This window comes from Oratosquilla oratoria, chromosome 18 (genome assembly GCF_046742065.1).
Source record: "Oratosquilla oratoria isolate Oo_2021 chromosome 18, ASM4674206v1, whole genome shotgun sequence".
Classification (NCBI taxonomy): Eukaryota; Metazoa; Arthropoda; class Malacostraca; order Stomatopoda; family Squillidae; genus Oratosquilla; species Oratosquilla oratoria.
The window spans coordinates 60726173-60747518 of record NC_134794.1 but is presented as its reverse complement, the minus strand read 5'-3'; the positions used below and the strand labels follow the sequence as shown (position 1 = coordinate 60747518).

The following is a 21346-nucleotide window of genomic DNA, read 5'->3' as shown; positions in this document are numbered from 1 at the left end:
TATGAGATATTCCTATGGTGGTTTGGTGCGTGAGGCTGGTACACGTTCCCCCAATCGTTGTTGAGTATTGCTTGTCGTGTGGGAGGGAGCTGTTTGTCGAGGGGTGGTGAATGGTTTGTTAGTTCTCTGATGCGGTTGTTGTTGTGTTTTCTGTAGGTAACACTCTTTGTTGGAGTGAGTTGATGTTTGGTGTAGGTTGCAGTATTTGATTGGATGTGTTGGTGTAGATAGGAGTGGGTGTTTAAAGGGGGGTGGAACTTGTTTGTTTTGATTCTGAATTTGACACTGAGCATTCGTATGTGAGGTAGTAGCATGCACTGAGCGTGGGTGTTGTTTTTGCTGTGTCCAACACTGGGCATCGGTGTGGGAAATGGTTCCATGAACTGAGCAAGGGATAGGGTGGTGTTGTACCTGCGGGTATTGTTGTTGCTGTATGCAGTCTTTTGTGTTGTGACTGTTTGATGAATGGTAGGAGCACCACTTAGAAGGTTGTCTTTGATTGGTGGGAGGGGGTTGCTGTGAGTGAAGGCTATTTAGTCTGGGGAGATGGTTGGGGGTATCTAAGGATACATTGCAAGCATTCATGATATCTAAGATATAGGTATAAGCTAGAGGATTTCTAGTGTCTAGTTCCCTTTTGGAGGCTTCCTTTAAACACTTTGGAGGGAGTTGGGAGAGATAGGAAGCTATTTCAAGGAATGTTAGTAGGTGTTTTGTTGGGATTACATTTTGACCAAATTGATCAGTGTGAGTCCAAGGAGAGTTATTTTCTAGGTCTTCTCTGACCTCTTTCATTCCGTTTGCAACAAAATCCATAATGTTAGTAATGGAATGTGGTTGGACTCTAGTGTTATTGAGGAAAGTGATGAGAAATGAAATGTTGTTAGGTTGTTTGTTATGAAAGACCTTAAGAAGGTGGCGTTTATATTCCTGATATGTGATTCCACATGCAACTAAGCTGTCTAGCATCCTTGCCTTTGAACGGCAAATGTCAGATGGGTTTATTTTCTGACGGCACAAATTTATTTTATCTGTCTCCGAGTATTGGATGTTCTTGGAGAAGAACAGGTCACATGCTGTCAAGAAATCTGTAATGGATAGTCCACTATCTTGGGAAAAGGTTGGGATTTCTGTGAGGGGGGTTATGGTTTGATAATTGTTAATTATTGTTGGTTGAGGTAGTGGGTAAGGGTAATATTGTGGGTTTGGAGGAAGGTTAGGTGGTGGTTGGTGGTATGGTGTGGAGTGGGTTTGAACAGGTGGGGTATGGGGGGAAGGAAAGGGGAAGGTTTGGTACTGTTGCTGAATGGGAGGGGGGTTATTATGTGTTGGGATATGGGGGTTGGATGGATTATGGTTTATAGGAGGTTTTGTTTGCATATTTGGTTGGATGGGAGGAATGGGTGGTTGTGATTGTGAGGGGTGAAAGGGGTCTACTTGAGGAAGCTGGTTGAAGGGCATGATATTAGGAGGAGCAACATGAGGAGTTGGTTGGGTGGGTTGTTGTGGTTGAGATGGGTTGGAGGTGTCTACTTGAGAAAGCTGGTTGAAAAAAGGTAAGACATCGTTCTCATAAAGAGGGTCTATTGGATTATCTGCATTAGGATTAGTTTTGTCAGGATTATTTAACTGGTCATTGGTTAACTGTTTAGAGGTATTGTCAACCTGTGGATATAGGTAAAGATGGTCTGTTTTGTCATTGCCAATTAAGTCTTCTGTGTGTATTTCCTCTTTGTCACTGGATATGTCATGTTGTTGTTTTTCTTCTCTAGACTTTGAGAAGACGCTATGTAAACTTTGTTTTAGTTTGGATCTGGTGGCAAAGGCCATGTTGTTAAGTCATGTATTAGTTAATAGTTAGGTTTGATTTGTAATCTAAGAGAAAAAAAAACTGTTAAAATATGAATAATAGGTATATAGTAACTAAGGATAATATGTTATGCTTAGATATGGGAGGGGGGATATAGTATGTCAACGGTTATACAGTATAATGGGATTACAAAAATTATAAAAATATATATATACATAAAATAGTAATAAAATGTCATAAGAAAATTTTACAGCAGTAAAATAGGTTACATTGATAAAAATGTATAAGTTCTATGTAAATATTGAATTTTAAACATATAAGGGCTATTTGTTTAAACAAGAATTACTTAACTAGAAGAATGCATATGAATATGATATTATGTAATAATATTAACTGTTGAATATATATGTATATTTGTAATTGGCAGATTAAAGAGTATTACTTAATGATAATTTTTGGAGAGAAAAAAACTTCTAAATGACAATATGCTAATATAAGTGCGAGATTACATAATCGTTGTATGGCTAAGGTGTACGTGCGTTGAGCACGTGGGTATCTAAGGGCGTATAGGTTACCTTAATACCGTGCTTGAAGCGATTTGTATTATGACGTGCAGCTGGGAAATTTGCTGATGTTGTGGTTCTCGGTGGAACGCGACACTCGGATGAGTGGTGGGGGGTGAGCGGATGAGGTTTGTCCTCAAGCGATGGCTCGTTGATAATCTCGTTAAAAAAAGGAAAGCAGTATCAGGGATTCAGAAATGGATAGGTAAGGTAATAGTAGTAATGATACTATTACGTATTTGAAAAGGTGTTGGATGGGTTACCTTATTTAGAGGCTGGTAATTATAGTTGAGTCGGCGGCGATAACGTACTTATATGCACTGGGTGACGGAATGATTAAAATAGGTAGGTGTGCGTCTGGGAGGGAACGGTTGGTGTGGAGTGGGTTTGCCCGGGCCGTCGTGTAGGGTGCGGTAGGTGCGAGGAGGTGTATATGTCTCTGAGTTAGACGAGCGATGGACCGCGCTGGCTTGATTGAAGTCGGGTGGCGGGGGTGAATTACTCGGAGGTGTTTTCTTCAGAGACAGGCGGTTTTCTTCAGAGACAGGCGGTTTTCTTCAGAGACAGGCGGTTTTCTTCAGAGACAGGCGGTTTTCTTCAGAGGTGTGGGTAGGACGTTTGCTGCCACCATTTCTTATGTGTCCGTACGTGGTCCCGTCCCTATCCAGATGTGTAGGCGAATATATCAAACACTATATGTCACCTTAGTTCCACTTTAATCACTTATTGTCACTACACAGGAATGTTTATATTAATAATAATGTCTCACATCTTCCTTATCACTACAGTGCACATTGTAAGTTATCGACCGACTCCCTCTCTCCGGCCACCTACCGTGGGTTTTGATCAAGGAACTGCTGAGTACACAATATCAGGCGGGTCTCACCAATCGTAATTGTACAGTTTTTACTGGGAGTATTCAGTCTCTTACAATATGTTGGTTAGTATGTATCGAATAGGTTATATTTCTATTATATATTGTAATATATCCCGGGGGGGAAGAGCTCGTTATTATGGGGTAGTTCTGTAACGTAGTGTGTTGGTGGTTGATTGCACTTATGAGTGTGAGTTCGTGTGTGTGTGTATTGGTTGAATTCACGTGATGCTTAGCTCGGCAATTCTGACAGGATGTGGTTGGCGCCGACGGTCTGTGTGCTGAATGTGGTTGGGGTAGTTGAGATGGAGGAGTGTGTGGGTCATATGACTGACTGATACTTACAAGTGTATGGGCGTATACAAGATAAATAAAACGTAATTACAAAAATAATATTCCTTCGGAATTCCTGGCCTTACACAAGCATCCGTGGCAGATAGTGTAGGTTGATATTGTTTAATTTGTTATTGTCTAGAGGACAGTCATATGATTCTTGTATGTCTTCACGATTTTTAAATATTTGTATGCTACAAATATTCAAAGAGTAATATATGAAAAAGGTATGGCGGAGATTGCGCACAAATCAGGCGAGACTATAAAAAAAAGTAAAATCAATTAAAACAGACTTATATTGCATAGAAAACGTGAGTAATATAGAAAAAGACGGCTGAGGCAGGATCGAATATTACAAAGTTATACAAAATACTAGTTTAACTGGCAGAGAAGAAAATGTTACCAGATTGTTACTCTATTAAAACACAAGCAAATATGTTTTTGTTTTGTTTCACAACAAAAATAAGCATATCGTGCAAACTTTCAGACAAATATGTCTCCGTGTGACAAAATGATTGATAATATAAGTATTTCTGACGTAAAGTTATTGAGTTTTAAGCATGTTGACGAAAATATGATGAAATATTTAGTGAGCAAAATGAAACTAACTTACTGTAAAAACAATCCCATACCTATAACGGAAATAATAAAGTAAAAATTTTGGGGACATTTTTCGTTTCTGGAGACAGTAAATATTATTATAGGAATAAAGATCTTTCCAAGTGATGAAAAGATATTAATTGTGAAACCCATAGTTAAGGTAATTTATACCCAAAGTGCTTAAGTTCTTATAGACCTGTATCAGATTTAATATTTGTCTTTAGAATAATTTCGAAAGTGTGACTGGATCGGTTGATGAAACATTTGAAGAACGTAAACGTTTTACCAGATAATCAATCTATAATATAGACAGCTTTATTTCACTGAAAACATCTTTATGCACAGTGGCAAATTATCTACGTGTTTTTACTGATGTATGAGGGGAAATGTGGTCTTTTAATCCTACTTCACCTGAGTACTGCTTTTGACACTGCTGTAAAGATCTCATTATTTGAAGATTGTAAGATTATTGGCGTTGATAGTGAAGCATTAACCTTGAAAATAGAACCTACTGTGTACAAGTCAGCAGAACCTTATCGGCCAAAAATCCACATGGAGTTAATTTTACATTACTTGCTGATGATACTACATTCTACATGTCTGAACAATATACTCGTAATGGACACGGAGGGAAAACTTGACATCATGGGAGAAGTCAAGGTCTGGAAGAGTATGAAGCAACTGAAATTAAATATTAACAAATCAGAGTGCTTAATAGTCAGAAAGAGAAACTATTTAATCAGGTTTGGAGTATCCAGCTTAAGACTTGGTGAGTTTACTATGGAAGTGAAAACGATAACAATACTTGTGTATAATAATGTGTTTGCGAAACTAGACTTGCAACTCCCTTTATTTTGGCCAACCAAACTATTTTCTGAGGAGGTTAGAAAATGTCATGAACAAGGCTGCACGGCTAATCAAAGGGCCTTGTTGAGCAAGAATCACTGGCATTAATCAAATTGCACTGGTTGCCAATCCCCTCGTTTCAGTAATCTGTAAAGACAATCCCTCAACTTGCCAGCAATCAATCAGTGGACCCGTCTCGATCCCGACTCATGTCAAATATATTTGATGACACAAGCCTCCACCCCAACCACAATCACAACATTCTTACAATCTCAGCTAGCTCCACCCTCGACCCTGCCACAACCCTCCCAATACCCCTGACACCCCAATACACACACATAACATATAGTATATCCTAGGATTAAGTCCCACCAAAGTACATCTATGGTGACCCTTATGTATAATAATTAGGTTAAAATTATATACGAAATGTAATACCCATGTAAACCTAGGGACCAAGTCTTACCAAAAGATGTTAGAATCTTTTATCCCTTGAACTTATTACCACTACAAAAGTGTTAACTCACAGAAAAGAGTCCCTTTTCCACCAGTGATAGTAGACAAAGTGTTAACTCACATAAAAGAGTTTCTTTCCCACCAGTGATAATAGACAAAGTGTTACAACGTAGAAAAGAGTATATTTTCCACCAGTGACAGTGGACAAAGTGCAACTCACAGAAAGGAGTCTAACTCCATCACATTAGGACTACCTGACACAATATTTCAAACAATTTCCCAGAAAAGAGAGAAGTGAAAATAAGTGGAACCAAGTGTGTACTAATTTTAAAGAAAACTGGAGTTGGTCACCCCATTTTCAAAACTCTGATCCCTTGGTGAACATATAAGCATGTCATGATACCTACTTAACTACACCCCATAAATTTGTTACCTTAACCCTACCCCGTCAACGCCTACTAAGGCTCACAACAGGTATCGTGTCATACTCCCAATATATATATATATATATATATATATGTATATATATATATATATGTATGTATGTATGTATGTATAAACTTTGGACAACCCCCTCACCGCTCATCATTCCAGGTGACAGGAGTCATCTCTTGTAGGGAGGTATTATGTAACCATTGACTATAACCTAACATATTGCAATATTACCCATGGAAAACTACATTATAACGCACACACGAACGAACAACTTATCCACGCTCTAAGGCAGGGGTGTGCAAACTTTTTTCCCAAAGGGCCACTAGTCACTACTCTGTTGGTATGGAGGGCCACATAACCTTACTATTGCATGCTATTTACTACGATCGAAGACGTATTATGTGAGATTATACTGATAAACATAGATAAATAGTTTGTTACTGATTTTATTTAAATTGGAATCACAAAAATAAGAATTGTCCGAAACAAATGTATCTTCCTTACTATAAATGAGCAAATGAAAGGCTACCGTACCTTATTATTATAATGTACAAACATAAATAATTACTTAATATTGGTTAACTGGGATCATTAACATAAGAATGATCAAACACAGACATTTTTCTGACCATTAATTAGCAAACGAAAAACAGCCAAGGATCACTCAATCTAATAATTAAAAATTTCAAGTAATATGTTATTTTCTGTACTAATATAATTAAAATATGTACCTTAGGGAACGAAATAGAAAAAATATGGTGAAGTTGGTACACAAGAATATGAATTTAGTCAAACTTTCAGTGGGTTCTAGTTGGTAACACACTCTCTCTCTCTCTCTCTCTCTCTCTCTCTCTCTCTCTCTCTCTCTCTCTCTCTGAGGGCCGCACTATAGCTTATTTATTCTTAGGAGAAAGGGCCGCAATGAAAGCCTTCGAGGGCCGCAGGCTGCACAGGGCTGCTCTAAGGTGAGTGTGTGATAATAACAGGGTTGCCAGGAACGTATTTCCAAGCGCGCATATACACCACATACCCAAATAAATCTGAGCACAAATTAAATCACAAGAAATATCACATATCTAATTGTATTATAATATTGCATATATGTTTAAACTTTCCATTTTTAATATAGAAAACCCCAGAGATTGTAAAACTGCTAACCGCCGTCTCCGGTAGCTAAGGTTAGCATTAAAACTGCATAAAGACTCAGCCCGGACCCCGGGAGAGGCAGTCATAGGTGAATGTAGATTGATGGAGAATCCACATCGTGTATTCATAGTGCCAAATATAGTGAAGAAAGGGGACCGATAAGTTTTCTTTGTGAATTCATCCCCTTATGAATTCCTCTCTCCCTACGACACTTATATTACGTTCACCTTTACGCTGAACTCATCCATTAACTCCTTCAAGAGATCAATATTTTTTCAAGATTCCAAGGCGCCGTTTCACAATTACCTCTGCTACCCCTGTAGTGACGTGATGTATCCTACGACCCGTCACACACTGATCAAAGAAATCTTCGGAACTAGCCTTTCCAAGTTCCCGTAGTTGGCAAGCGTAGTTCGTTAGGGTGTCCCTGCCAGCCAGCGGTCAGCCAATCAGGAACTTGGAAAGCTCCTCACGTTCTCGCCAGCCTCCTTTAAAAGGTCGGCGTTTCGCCGAGATGGGCAGAACAGTACCGACCAGCGCACAAACTACATCTCCTCGTCCGGTCTTCTTGCCGTCCCATCGAGCCTCGCCGTCATCATCTGCTACTGCCTCGCTGACGTTAGGCTCCACGTCCAGCTACAACCATAAGCTCCACTAAGCTGTGGCCTTAGTCCGAGCTTCACATATATTTCTCATGTGACATTTCTAGTGTCGCACCTTGTGGCTAATTGCCAAAAGAAAGAGATTAGATATTTTGTGTTGATTTTCATTTGTCCTGCCGTTGTTCCGAACTAAAACCACTACACCCCTTTGTGCGCACTCTCTTAATATATCTAATTGTATTATAAAATGTCAAAGTAAGTCCCGAGCGTTTTTATAAATGTAAGATATAGGGAAATATATATTTTCAAAATACAATAATGAGCGTATCGACTCTAAGTTATCGTTATTTTCAAATATTAGCTTACCTTGTAAGTTAGTCAGACAGAAATAGCAATCTGTCACATAATCCATCCCTTCTTTCCACACCATGAAAGCACCAAAAAAGTAGAAATTTCATCTTGCCCTCATTCCACCGTCTTAAACTTTCAACACATGTTTTACAGCGTGTATGAAAAGCAAAAAGTTTATCTCGATTTCCAATTCGGATTCCAAAATAGACGTGCTAACATGATTTTATGTTGAAGATAACTGTAATCTATTTACTTGATTTCTGTAGAAATTCCGTTCCTTTGGTTTCTGTAGAAATTCACAGCACGCAGTCCCTATGCTAATTTTTCTTAATACTGTCTAACTTCTAACACAGCCAAGCCGCGCCCCCCTTCATTCCATTCACTTACACGCACACACCCGTGGCCCTCACTGCACTTCCCACACGCACCGATCCTTGGGTATCCCCCACCCCCCACCCACCCACCAACTCCCCGCGCCTTTTGACCCCTCCCCCGAGGTGCCAACCGCGTGTCCCCGTCTGTGCCATATTCACCACATCCACACCACATTTTACACACTGAGTAATTTTCGAATGTTGATCAGGCATTCTTACTTTGCCACAAATGTACTAAAAACTGGGTCATTTTGCATCTTCTGTTCATTGTCAAATCCCTGCAATAGAATTAATAAATTCATAAAACACTCATGCACACACGTGTGTGTGTGTGCGTGTGAATGTGCTTGTGTATACTTACAAACCCCACTGATCATCTGCTGAAATAATGAAAAATATGACAACGCAGCCATACAAATCGTTGCTGGAGATCCTGGAGTGTATATCTATACCTTTCTGTAGCAGTTAATTACTTTTATTTACTTTATTACGTAATTTAGTAATAAAACTGCATAACTTTTAGAAAATGGCATCGTTATTTGTGTAAAAGTATTTAATAATAGAAAAAATAAACATACAACACATGGAAAAATAGCGTAAAAATAGAGCTGACCAAAGAAAAAGGGTTTCATATTTGAATTCAGCACGTTGAATTTATTTGGAATCAGTCAAAAATATTGACAACAAAATTGACGCAAACCAGTGTTATTTACTGTAACAGTACAATTGATACAGTCGCCCATTTAACGATAGAAGAAATTGTCCATCAGCTGACAGCAGTGTTCCGCTTTGTTTATGTTTGCTCAAAATTCTAAGGTAAAAGCAAGTTTCTTGGATTTTTGTGTCTCATATAGTGTGAACTTAATCATTACTGTGCTCTATGACAATGAGTGCCCCTAAGCTGCATTTACGAGTACCGTAATGTCTACAGTATTATCAAGTAGTCAATAGTTATTCTAAGCAAGTTTTATTTTTACATTGCATCGTATACACATAAATACACTAAAATTAGAGGATGTTACAATAAAGCACATAACATTTATTTCCATTGTGGTCCTCTTAAAAAAAGAATTAAGGTTCATTCAAACAAGAATTAATATAATTAAGAGCAGAACATGTTAAACAATAAGTTCCCTCAAATAATAATCTTCAACTTAACTCACAATGTAACATTGTGAGTGCCTTTATTTTTTCTTTCTTTACATTTGTAACAGTGAATGTTACAAATGTAAAGAAAGAAAAAATAAAGGCACTTGAAATATTAAACAAATAAAATATAATAATAATAGTTATAACAAGAATGAAAGTAACAACGATAACTTGATACAATAATAATAATAATGATACGTGAGTGATACTTTTGCCAACTTTACATATGAAAAGATCTAGTACAGACAAAAATTGACTAGAACTATAATAATAATAGCTGTACACTAATTTTCACAGATAGTAAAGTATGCATGAGGAGAGAATAACTTTAAGCACATGAAGTGGTACCATGATATATATGAAACTTAATGATACATAAAAGACCCCTGATTTCTGGCTTTAATTGAGAACTGAAAATATTTCTAACCTGACCTATGTTTGAAGGTAGATCATCACATAGTCAAGTTAGTGTGATAAAGCTGTTATTACAGGAGCCAGAGTGATTTGGTAGCAGTCTGAGCTGTCTGGTACAGTTATGTACTACTAGTCTACTGGCTTGAAATTATATCTTGGCTACTTAGGTGCATTATCATTGTAGATGTATACATGATTTAGTTTCAGCTGTTTAATGTGGTAGTTAACAGGCAACCTTCCCACTTTTACAAATTCATCAGCTTCTATATGGCTCCTGCAAGTTTTACTTTGAGCCATATGCAGTCTAGATTGATATATTTTGGATAGCCCACTGTACCATGAGCTACAAACATAATCAAAATGTCATTGAAGGAATCATTCAGTATGGGAAAATGGTCATGGCTTCAGAAAAATCAGTTAATTGAAGTGCTGTAGTATTTTGCAGTGTGTACAGTGGGAAAATTTTGTGTGCACAAGTTGCAATAAAATGTCATGATACTTGTCAATCTCACCAGAATGCTATGAAAAGAAGTAGAGAAGAGGCAAAGTCCCAACCTACTACTATAGCTTTATTAGATTCCTCATCCAGTGCAGCTGCAAAAATGGAGATAAAGATTTGTAGCTTATAGAAAACAATCTTCCTATTAGTAACTGAAGAAATACTACCTTTTTCTTAGAAGTATATTTCCCATGGATCCTGTTATGATAAATGTGTCATTAGGGTAGCAGAAAAGAACTAATACCTCTAAGGCAGGTACTTGGATTTCACTTTTTGGGAGAAAATGTTGAGTTACTGTAAAAACACAAGTTATAATTCCTCATAGATGAAACCACTGACCTATCAACTACATCACTGTTAGCTTTATTAAGTACAGTATGTTTTTTATGAGAATGAGTATGGAATGGTGTATGTGTTCATTAGTCTTATCAAGAAATGCCTGAATTATCCCAATTGCCTGATTATCATTATCCCAAATGCCTGAATTATCCCAATTAAATATATTGGTTTTTATGCAGATACTTGTAATGTCATATTTGGGAATCATCACTCAGTTTCACAGGTACTAATCAAAGATCATATTTGGATTCTTCCAATTAAGTGTTCCTGCCATTTAATTCATTTGTGTGCTTCTCATACATCACTAAATCTACCAAAAACACTGGAAGATTTGTGCAGAAATATTTATATACTCATTCAAGTCTTTCATCTCAGAACTAAAGCCTTTCATGTGTTCCAAGATGTTCAGCAATACAAAATTCTGAAGCCAGGGCACACACATTGGCCTTCAATGAAAATGTGTGTTGACAGGCTGTTGGAACAGTATGAACCTCTGAAGATTTATTTCACTCAGGTTGGCCATTAAGATCCTTCGAATGTGTATGACAGCATTATGAGGAGCATCCAGTTCACTAAAGCATATTTGGAGTTTTTGGCTTTCAACATGGAAGTGCCCTGATCTTATGAAGACTGAATATATCAGAAATAGAGCTATAGAAAGTGTTGACACTGATTAATAAAAAAGAACATTACTCATACTTGCCCCTTAATATGGTATATATTGGATTAGCAGCAGCCAATGTTATACAGAGCATATTCAGAGACCTTAGAAATTAGTGATGTAAGGATGTTTTATTCCCCCTGCTTAGATTTTCTGAGAAAATGTGTAAGGTAGATTCTTTCTAAATTTGATAGCATTGGAAATCTTTATATTTTATTCTGCCTATCATGTGAAGTAGCCCAAAATCTAACTCCTCCTTGACTTGCCCCTCTGTTTGAATGAATACTATACATGAAGGATGTTGACATTCAACAGACAGACCTAGAATGGAGGCAACTATCTGTGAGTTCCTGTGTATCGGAAAGTTTAGATCCAAATGTATTTTGGCAATCTGTATTCCAAGCTTAAAATCCATCAGGGAATTCACAGTACCCACAGCTTTGCAGGATGGTTTAGTTTTGTTCTGACTTCCTTACTCAAATGCAGCAGTAGAAAGATTTTCAGTCAGTTGAAACTAATAAAGAATGGCCATCAAGCATCACTTAAGGAAGCTTACTTGGTCAAATTACAACAAAAACACCTTTCCAAAGGAAAGGGTAACTATGAAGCTGCAGCCTTTGATCCACTGATGAGTATGATCAGACTTCATACCAAAATGAAAGCCATTGCAGATAACAATGACTGTACTAGTATCAGGAAAGTGTTCCTAAACAATATTAAGGATAAGAAACAAAAATAAGTATCACTGTTGGTGTGAGGAGAGAGATGGGTGTTGGAGACAGAGACAGAGGTGTGGTGGGAGGTATGTTATTATTCAGAATTATGCTTTGTTTACACTAAAGAACAGAATGTTTATTTTTAGTTGGTTTATGTGTTTTGTTTATCCAAACCAGAGAAGAGGATGCTTATATCTAGTTTTTATGCCTTGTTTATTTGTACCAATGAATAGGATGCTTATTTGTACATATATACATATACCAAGGTTTTTCCCCCTTACAAGGGAGGTAACCAAAAAGAAAAAGGCATAAAAATACTCCCACCCATTCCATCCCTAAATACACTCCACTCCCCTCCACCCTCCCTCCCATCGTAGCACTTCCTGGATGACGGGTCATCCCTGCACTTTGTCCACTGCCCTGGGTCAGAGGCAGTGTTGCAAGACACAGCACATCCACAGCAAGGCCACTTCATTAAATCAGCGACCCCCCTCTCTGTCCCCCCATGCATAAAAGAAGACAGGGAGAAATCCCTTCAGGCTGCCTCAAATTTTACGCACACACACTACCTCACCCCCATTCCATCTCGTGCATCACATCATCATCCATATACAACCATTCTCCATTCACCCCTGTCTTCTGTCCTCTCCTGTCCTTCCTCAACAGACATTCCCCTCTTCCCCAAAGCCCCCTTTACCCCATCCATCCATCTCATCCTAGGACGTCCCTTCATGTTCACTCCCCCCACATCTGCCTTCCATACCTCTTACTAGTCTTTCTTCACTCATTCTTTCCATGTGTCCAAACCATCCCAATACTTTTTCATCAACCCTATCTCCCAACTCCCTTTCCACCCCTGTTCTCCTCCTCACCTCCTCATTTCTCACTCTATCCAGCCTAGTAACCCTCATCATACTTCTCAGACACCTCATCTCACATTCAAACTCCTTCTCTCTTCCTCTTATGTTCCATGTTTTGCCCCATACAGTGCTGTTGGCACAATCACTCCTTCATATAGTCTCCTCTTAGCATCCATTCCCAAATGTCTATTCCTCATTACACTTTTTATTTGTAGTTAGTATAAATGTTTTATTTATTTACACCAAAAAATTAAATATTTATTTTATATTATTATATGTTTTGTTTATTTACACTAAAGAACGAGAGGCATATTTTTATTTAATATATATGTTTAGTTTACTCACATCAAAGAACAAGATGCTTCGTTTTAGTTGGTATCACTAATGCCTATGAAGTTTTCTTGATAATATGTTCATAACTGAGTGTTCTTTTTCTAGTGAAAATAATACTTAAATAAGTTACTCTATTTATCTCTTAAGGAAGTTAAGTGGTTTTTAAATATTATGTGAATATGACATGAAATATTCTCATATGTACTGATTCCTTGGTCATGAATTAAAAGAATTTGAATTTAAAAATTCATAGGGAAATCAAAGGAAATTTGGAACTCAGTACTGTACAAGGAAATTTAAAGGAATTTAGCTGCAGGTTCAAGTCATTTGAAAGCACTGGTACTTATGCAACCCTGCTTGCCTTGCCATCAAAAATCAAGGTGAGGACACAAGGTTTTGTTTCTGCAGTACAGTTATTTATTTATGTTATTTATTTTTTTCTTCCCATTAGAAGTGAAGGTAAATTTTCAGAAGTGCACACCTATTTGATATAATATTGGAAAATTAAATGTCAATTTTGTAGATTATAAAACATCCATATAATTTACCTTCTTCTTGACAGAAATAGCAGAAAAGGTTAATTAAAGTGATACACTTATGAATGGAGCACCAGGGGCTGCTCAAGACACCCTTTATATGTATACATATATATATATATATTCGTGAATGCTGTCGTGTTTAATTCAACATGCATATATATATATGTAGATGCAGTGGTCAAAGAAATTAAAATATGATAAATTCATCTATTCTAACCTGCATTTATTAATGTGATACACAGTAATTTTATAGGTCAGGGATGTTGACGGCTGGACTGCAGGGTGTACAGGAGTTGCATACCTTTAAGAAATGTATGAATCTCCACCCTATAGCACTGTTTTAAAAACATATACCATGCAAGGTACCAACAGAAGTATTGAGGGCGTATTCAAGGTCCTATGGTCACAGCTTCACTCGGTAGTGTATTTGCTTTTAGCAGGACTGGACAGACAACATGGCATCTCGATCCTATGATCACAGCTTTAATTGGATTTTTTTTTTTTTTTTTTTTTCAACACCTTTTTCTGCCAAGAAAAAGTATAATACATTGATGTATTATAATTTACAAAATTAATATTTAATTTTCTATTGCTATATTTTGTAGTTTCACTGGATTATTATTTATAAAACATGAGCAAAAGAGGTAATGTGTATGGGGGTTATAGAATTCATTGCCATAATAGCATGAACAGAACATGTGGATAATATGTACTAACCATCCATCCACCTTTGGTGAATATTTACTTTACACCTACTTCCTATCCTAACCTAATACTGTAAGATTTACTTTATCATTGGGAGAGAGCACTGTCAGCCACAATCCCTCTAATACACTTGCTTATTTTCCTATAACCTATTACAAAAGATTCTTCGATCACCATGCTTGATCAATCCATGTATATGCCTATTTGTTTGTGCACTCCCTCTACCCCATTATTATGTCCCTGCTAGGAATGGGATCTCAACTCAGACTTGTTCTACAAACTTATACTATATACTAAATAATAATTCCATATTTTTCATTAATTTCCAATATATACAAGGATTTTTCATGTAAACACTGACACATACTTGTTAGGAATGGGATCTCGACTCGGACTACCCATGCCCACACGTGAAACACAGCATGGCTGGCAAACGTGTTCACATCTCTGGACAAAACACCAACTCCCACCTCTGTGGATTCCATATGCACACCATATAAGTGGAGATCCGTGGGTCACTAAATTAAGCATGAATTCCAGTATCACAGTTGTAGTCTTCTTTGAAGGGGCACCCTTGTTATCATGTGCCACTTAAATAATATTGTTTTTTACTTCTTTGCCAGAGAATGAACAGCCATCAAGCTTTGGATGTGGTACTTTCTCCTGCAAGTGTTCTCAAAGGGTATAAGATGTCACATGCAGAAACATTTCCAGTGCGACCTTTGCAATGCAACTTTATCACAAACGAGTCATCTCAGTAGGCATACAGGGACCTACACAGGAGAGAATCCTCTTCAGTGTGACCTATGAAATGCAGGTTTCTTAGAAAAGTGTTGCTCAAAAGATGTAATATGAGCTATACAGGAGAGAAGCCTTTCTAGTGTGGCCTATGTGATGCAACTTTCTTACACAAACATAATCTAAAAAGGCATGTGATGACCCACAGGAGAAAAGCCATTTCAATGTGACCAATGTGTTGCAACTTTATCACGCAAATATCATCTAAAAAGACATGTGATGACCTACACAAAAGAGAAACCTTTCCTGTGTGACCTATGTAATGCAGCTTTCTTAGAAAAGAATTGTCTTGAAAAGCATAAAATGAACCATTCATTAGAGAAGTCTTTCCAGTGTGGCCTTTGTGATGCAGCTTTCTCACACAAAAGTCATTTCAACCGTCATGTGATGACCCACACAGGAGAGAAACCTTTTCAGTGTGACCTATGCGATGCAGCTTTCACACACAAACATAGTCTAAAAAGGCATGCAGTGACCCACACATGGGAGAAACCTTTCCACTGTGACCTATGCAATGCAGCTTTCTCAGAAAAGAGTCGTCTCGAAAAGCATAAAATGAACCACACAGGAAAGAAGCCTTTCCAATGTGACCTATGCGATGCAGCTTTCTTTCGCAAGTGTGATCTCAGTAGGCATGTGATGATCCACACAGGAGAGAAGCCTTTCCGGTGTGACCTGTGCGATGCATCTTTCTCACAAAAAAGTCGTCTTAACAGTCATGTGATGATCCACACAGGAGAAAAGCCTTTCCAGTGTGACCCATGTGGTGCAACTTTCTCATGCAAAAGTAATCTCAGAAGTCATGTAATGATCCACACAGGACAAAAACCTTTCCTGTGTGACCTATGCGATGCATCTTTCTTACGCAAAACTCATCTCAACAGGCATGTGAGTACCCACTCAGGAGAGAAGCCTTTCCAATGTGACCTATGCTGTGCATCTTTCGCACGCAGAGCTTATCTCAACAAGCATATGATCACCCATCCAAGAGAGAAATCTTTCCAATGTAGCCTATGTGATGCAACTTTCTCACACAAAAGTGATCTTAAAAGTCATGTGATGACCCACGCATGAGAGAAGCCTTTCCAGTGTGACCTGTGTGATGCAGCTTTCTCAAAGAAAAGTAATCTAAAGAGGCATGTGATGACACGCTGAAGAAGGAAGACTTTCCAGTGTGGCCAATGATGCAGCTTTCTTACAAAAGGCTCTCCTCAATAGGCACATGATCACCCACACTGGAGAGAATTTTTTCCAATTTGACCTGTGATGCAGCTTCCTCACATAAAGCCATGGAATGACCCAAACAGGAGAAACTTTCTTACAGAAGGGTAAGGGAGACATAAGTACAATGTCCCACATGGGAGAGAGGTTTTTCCCATATGACCAATGTGATGCAACTTCCTCAAACAAGGTTAGTCTATATTAAAAAACAAAAACAAAAAAAAAACACAAGTAACTCATGAGAGTGTTACTACTTGATTGTTAAAAAGACTTCATAGAATGACTAGGCATTTGAGTCTTATGAATCAGCATAGGTGATAAATATTTCTGTGTTTCAGAAAGTGTATGGAGACTGTGGCAAGTTACCTTGCCCATATTATTTATATGATGAAGCTTTCTCATGGAAGAGTATTTTCATTGAAGATGTGGTGCTCATATTACCTTGATTGCTGTTACATTCTCACTCTTGACTGATAGATAAATCTATTTAAATGTTTGGTTATTTCCATATTCAATTTCTACATTCTAGACCATTACTTCAGCATAGAGTGTGGTATGATTTGCACAGAATAATTGGAGTGAGTTTGGTTATTTTTGCCATCCATCATTCTTAGTTGTGAAAACATGCCTGGCAATGTTTCACCTTATATATCACATCTTCAATTGAAATATCTGAGTTTTAATTATAAAATTGTCTATGTGTATCAATTTTGAGAGACTGCATTTCTGCACCATCACAAATCTAGAACGCTAAATTCCACACATCTTGTTGTACAGTAGTGTTTTCACTTCCAGCTTCAGCAAACCTTTCAAATAATCTCAATAATGTACAGCAATGAAAAAACTTCTATGGTAGACCCTGTGGCAAACTAGAAACTAGAAAAAGACTCATGCAAATGATGAATGTAAAGATCATTGATTGTATTAGTGCAACCATCTGTACTTAGTGTTCTTATTTAAATAAAACTACTTTGTCAGCCTTTATTTTGCCCTCCAACTTTGGTCCCCTACCATTTGTTTTTGAACAACTACCACACATTGTATATAATTTAGGTTTTCTTTGTGTCACAGGTTCTGACACCCTCAACCTACCTGTTCAAAGCAGACTTAATGGGTGTGAGTTTCTCCAACTACTTTTTTTGCAAAGAAAATCCTCTTTAATCAAATAAATGGTGTAATATTCATTATTTGTCTTTTATTCTTTATGTGTGGTTGAACATTATACATGTCATAAACTGAAGGAAGACCAGCCTCCACTGGACAACTCACCATTTTTCCTTCACTTGTGACCACACATGGGAATCTTTCAGCCCAAGCCCAAAGTACTTCTTCAGAACCCAGCACATGAGTCTGACATACATGTTGGAGGAACTCTCCTGCAGGATGCTGATGGCTGATTGAAACTTATCATCTTTTATAAGGCAGTAATACATGCTTGACAGAAGACATATGCTCCCTATGAGGATCCATGTTACACTCATAGCCAGCACATAGCACCCTTGTTTACTCGCACTTTGATATGGGTGTGTTTTCAAATCCTCAAAATCAGTTTAACAGTTCTTACTTGACAGTTGTCTAATCTATAGTTGATACCTTTTATATATGATTTAACACTCAACTTAAGATTAACATCTATGCAGCTGAGGTGTGAAATGGTTAACCTCTAAGAGTGTTGACACTTTATATGTTGACACTTTTGACCTTAAACAAGGAATTCATGATACTGGTAGCTTGTAATGTTCACAACCATGTTGCAGAAACTCCCTTGCAGGATGCTGATAACTGATCAGAACTTTTCGTTTTGTATAAAGCATGAATGCTTCCTTGACAGAAGACATATGCTCTCTAAAATGATCCATGTTGTTATGCTCACAGCCAGCACATAACACCCTTATATACTTTGATATGGATGTCTTCATTACCTCAAGTAAAATCAGTTTAACAGTTCTTACTTGACAGTTGTCACCTTTGATGTATGATTACTTGACTAAGATTAACACCTATGTAGCTGAAGTGTAAAATAGTTAATCTCTAAATGTTGACACCTTTAATGTGCTGACACCTTTGATTTTGAACAAGGTATTAGTGATACCTTATGATATTCACAGATTTAAGTAAAAAAAAAAAAAAGAAATTAACATTTTATATTTGATAGTTAGATATATGGTTGACATCTTTGATGTATGATTTGACAACTATTAACACCTATGCAGCTTGGGTGTGAAATAGTTTATTTCTAAGAGTGTTGACACTTTTGATATGACACCTTTGATCTTAAGCAAGGGATTAGTGACACCTTAAAATATTCACAGATTCATAAAGATTATTCATTATCTGTTACTCATTACAAGTGCAGACTAATAACATGCACATATCATGAATCCTCATATAATAAGTGATCAATGTTCATTGTCTTATTCATTATCTGTACAAACAAAAATACATGCACATTTTATTAATCTACATGATAGATAAAGTAATATGTTTTAAGGTGATGTTATTTTCTGCATTGATAATTTTTTAGCTGACCGGCCCACACCCACGCCCTGGTCTCTTCGCTGATGCTGGCAAGTGGGTTTACACTTCTGACATTTACACACAATTCCCAAGTCACGTAATTCTCTGCTTTCAGAGTTGTGCTTGGAGGGAGAAAGATAGTACAACACTCGCCCGCCTGCCCCCCCTCGTACCACCATTGGATCCACTCTCCTGACTATCAAACCCAACCTGGGGATAAACAGGAACGCATATGCCCAACCTGGAGCTAATCAGGAACGTGCTCCTACACGCGGGAAGTGAACTCTACTCACTTCCCGTAAGACATATACAGACGCTCCTCAACTTACGTTTTAGTTACGCTCCGAACAAAACGTGAAAATGAACGTAAGTTGTTGCTGTACATTCCAGTAATGTATGACCGTTCATACTGTACTATACATCCATAAATTCTAATACCGTGTCTTATAAAACACCCCTAAATAATTAATTATAAACATAGCATTGTAAAATAATAACATTAATTTCAAATAAATTAAATTCAAGCAACAAAGAGATGGTGGAGGAGAAGGAGGAAGCAAGGCACGTTCAGTCTGTCGTTTGTGCCATGTAAACAATGGACGCAGCGTCAGGCGTATCGTTTGAACGTCTCGTACTACGGAGAGCGCGCTAAACTAAAAAATTCACAAAAAAAAAAAATTACAGTCAGTTCAAACGTAAAATCGAAAAAACGTAAAACGAATGAACGTAAGTAGAGGAGCGTCTGTACACACACCTTTCACATACATACCCACGCACAAACATCTACACGTACTTTTTCTTTGACTAAAATTCACTTCCTTTCTAACTTTCTCTTGTACTACATCTCATTTTAGTTTACCTCCCACTAAAGATTTTTCCGCCTCTTATCGCCCACGAAAAGTGCGCTGGCAATAGCCCTCTTTTATACACTACTATCTTTTCATTTTCTTACAGACATTCTTCCCCTCCCACAAAAACCGATCCCACTAGCCCAAAGAGAATCAACCAACACAGCACTCGCAGAGGTCGGACGTCGCTCTCCACTCCAACTCACTCAACAAGCGCCCAGGAATCTTCGCCGGCCGGTGGCGGTGAGGAGACTTTTCTCCTTTGCTGTTGGCGGTCTGGCACAGGCCGACCTCTTCGTTGACGTCGGCAGGCGGGTTTATACCAAAGACAAATACATTTCCCAAGTCACGTAATTCTAAGTTTTCAGAGTTGTGCTTGGAAGAAAAAAGATACACGCACACTTGCTCGCTGGCTTAGCGGGGGCCCACAATTTAACTCTGATTCAGAGCCCTTAACTCTTCGGCGACTGGTTGCGAGAGAGGATTTGGGGAGCCGCTTACCGACATCTCATTTCAGTTTACCTCCCACTAAAGATTTTTCCGTTTTTCCACCTTTCTCTACCACTACGCCTACCATTTTCTCAATTCTGATTATTCTAGTCCCAGACGTTGGCGCCACCGTCCAAGTTCCCTGCCCATTTCTCCTGAACCACGATCACCAACCGCCCCTAATTGCTCGCTCAATCGCCCGGTAGCAATAGCCCTCTTTTACGAGTATACACTACTATCTTTTCATTTTACAGACATTCTTTCCCTCCCATAAAAACCGATCCCGCGCAAGCGGGTGGTCTTACCTAGCAAGTCGCAAGCCCAAAAGAGATATAGAGATTATTACAGTACTTCCTTCTCATAGAACGATACTTGTTTACAATAATGTGATCACCAATGACAGCAAGGCATCAGGAACAACTTCCAGCTCTAAAGCTGTTTTCCACTCAAGCAGCATTGGAGGATCGACTGCAAGCATCCCAGTCCATCTAACAAAACCTGAATAATCCTCTAAGTGGCTCGACAAAGAAACTGAAAAAAGTATTGCTAAAAAGAGACAGGCATATAAGATATATAAGTACTCGGGTGCATCTAATGACTGAAAGTTATGTATCAATACAGAGAGATTTAAAAAAGACTAAGAAAAAGAAAACGACAATACGAAATGAACATCGCTGATAAATCCAAAGAGAATCCCAAAGAATTCTATAGTTACATTAGAGATAAAAAGGTTATTAGGAATCACATTGGTCCACTATTATCTGCTGACGGTCATCTTGAATATTCATATTTTAGCTCGGTATTCGTAAACGAAACACCTCAAAGTGAATTCCAAACTGAAACCTGTGAAAAGTCTAGGGTAAACTTA

General features: G+C 37.9%; 1 protein-coding gene across 2 annotated transcripts; it reads left to right on the top strand.

The window, feature by feature from the left end:
- The first annotated feature begins 9072 nt into the window (after window positions 1-9072).
- Window positions 9073-17590, top strand: LOC143035299 (uncharacterized). Of its 2 annotated transcripts, XM_076202184.1 has the most exons (3): window positions 9108-9206; window positions 13615-13741; window positions 15229-17590. In XM_076202184.1, the coding sequence occupies exon 3, from the start codon at window positions 15623-15625 to the stop codon at window positions 16475-16477; it is 855 nt and encodes a 284-aa protein (XP_076058299.1). In that variant the 5' UTR covers window positions 9108-9206; window positions 13615-13741; window positions 15229-15622; the 3' UTR covers window positions 16478-17590. The 2 variants fall into 2 exon arrangements, with proteins under 2 accessions (XP_076058300.1, XP_076058299.1); XM_076202185.1 differs by lacking the exon at window positions 13615-13741 and having other exon boundaries at window positions 9073-9206.
- The last annotated feature ends 3756 nt before the right edge of the window (window positions 17591-21346 follow it).

What these genes read in the sequence shown, in the direction of transcription:
- LOC143035299 (XM_076202185.1), top strand. Translation starts at nt 15,623, where the DNA reads ATGACCTACACAAAAGAGAAACCTTTCCTGTGTGACCTATGTAATGCA.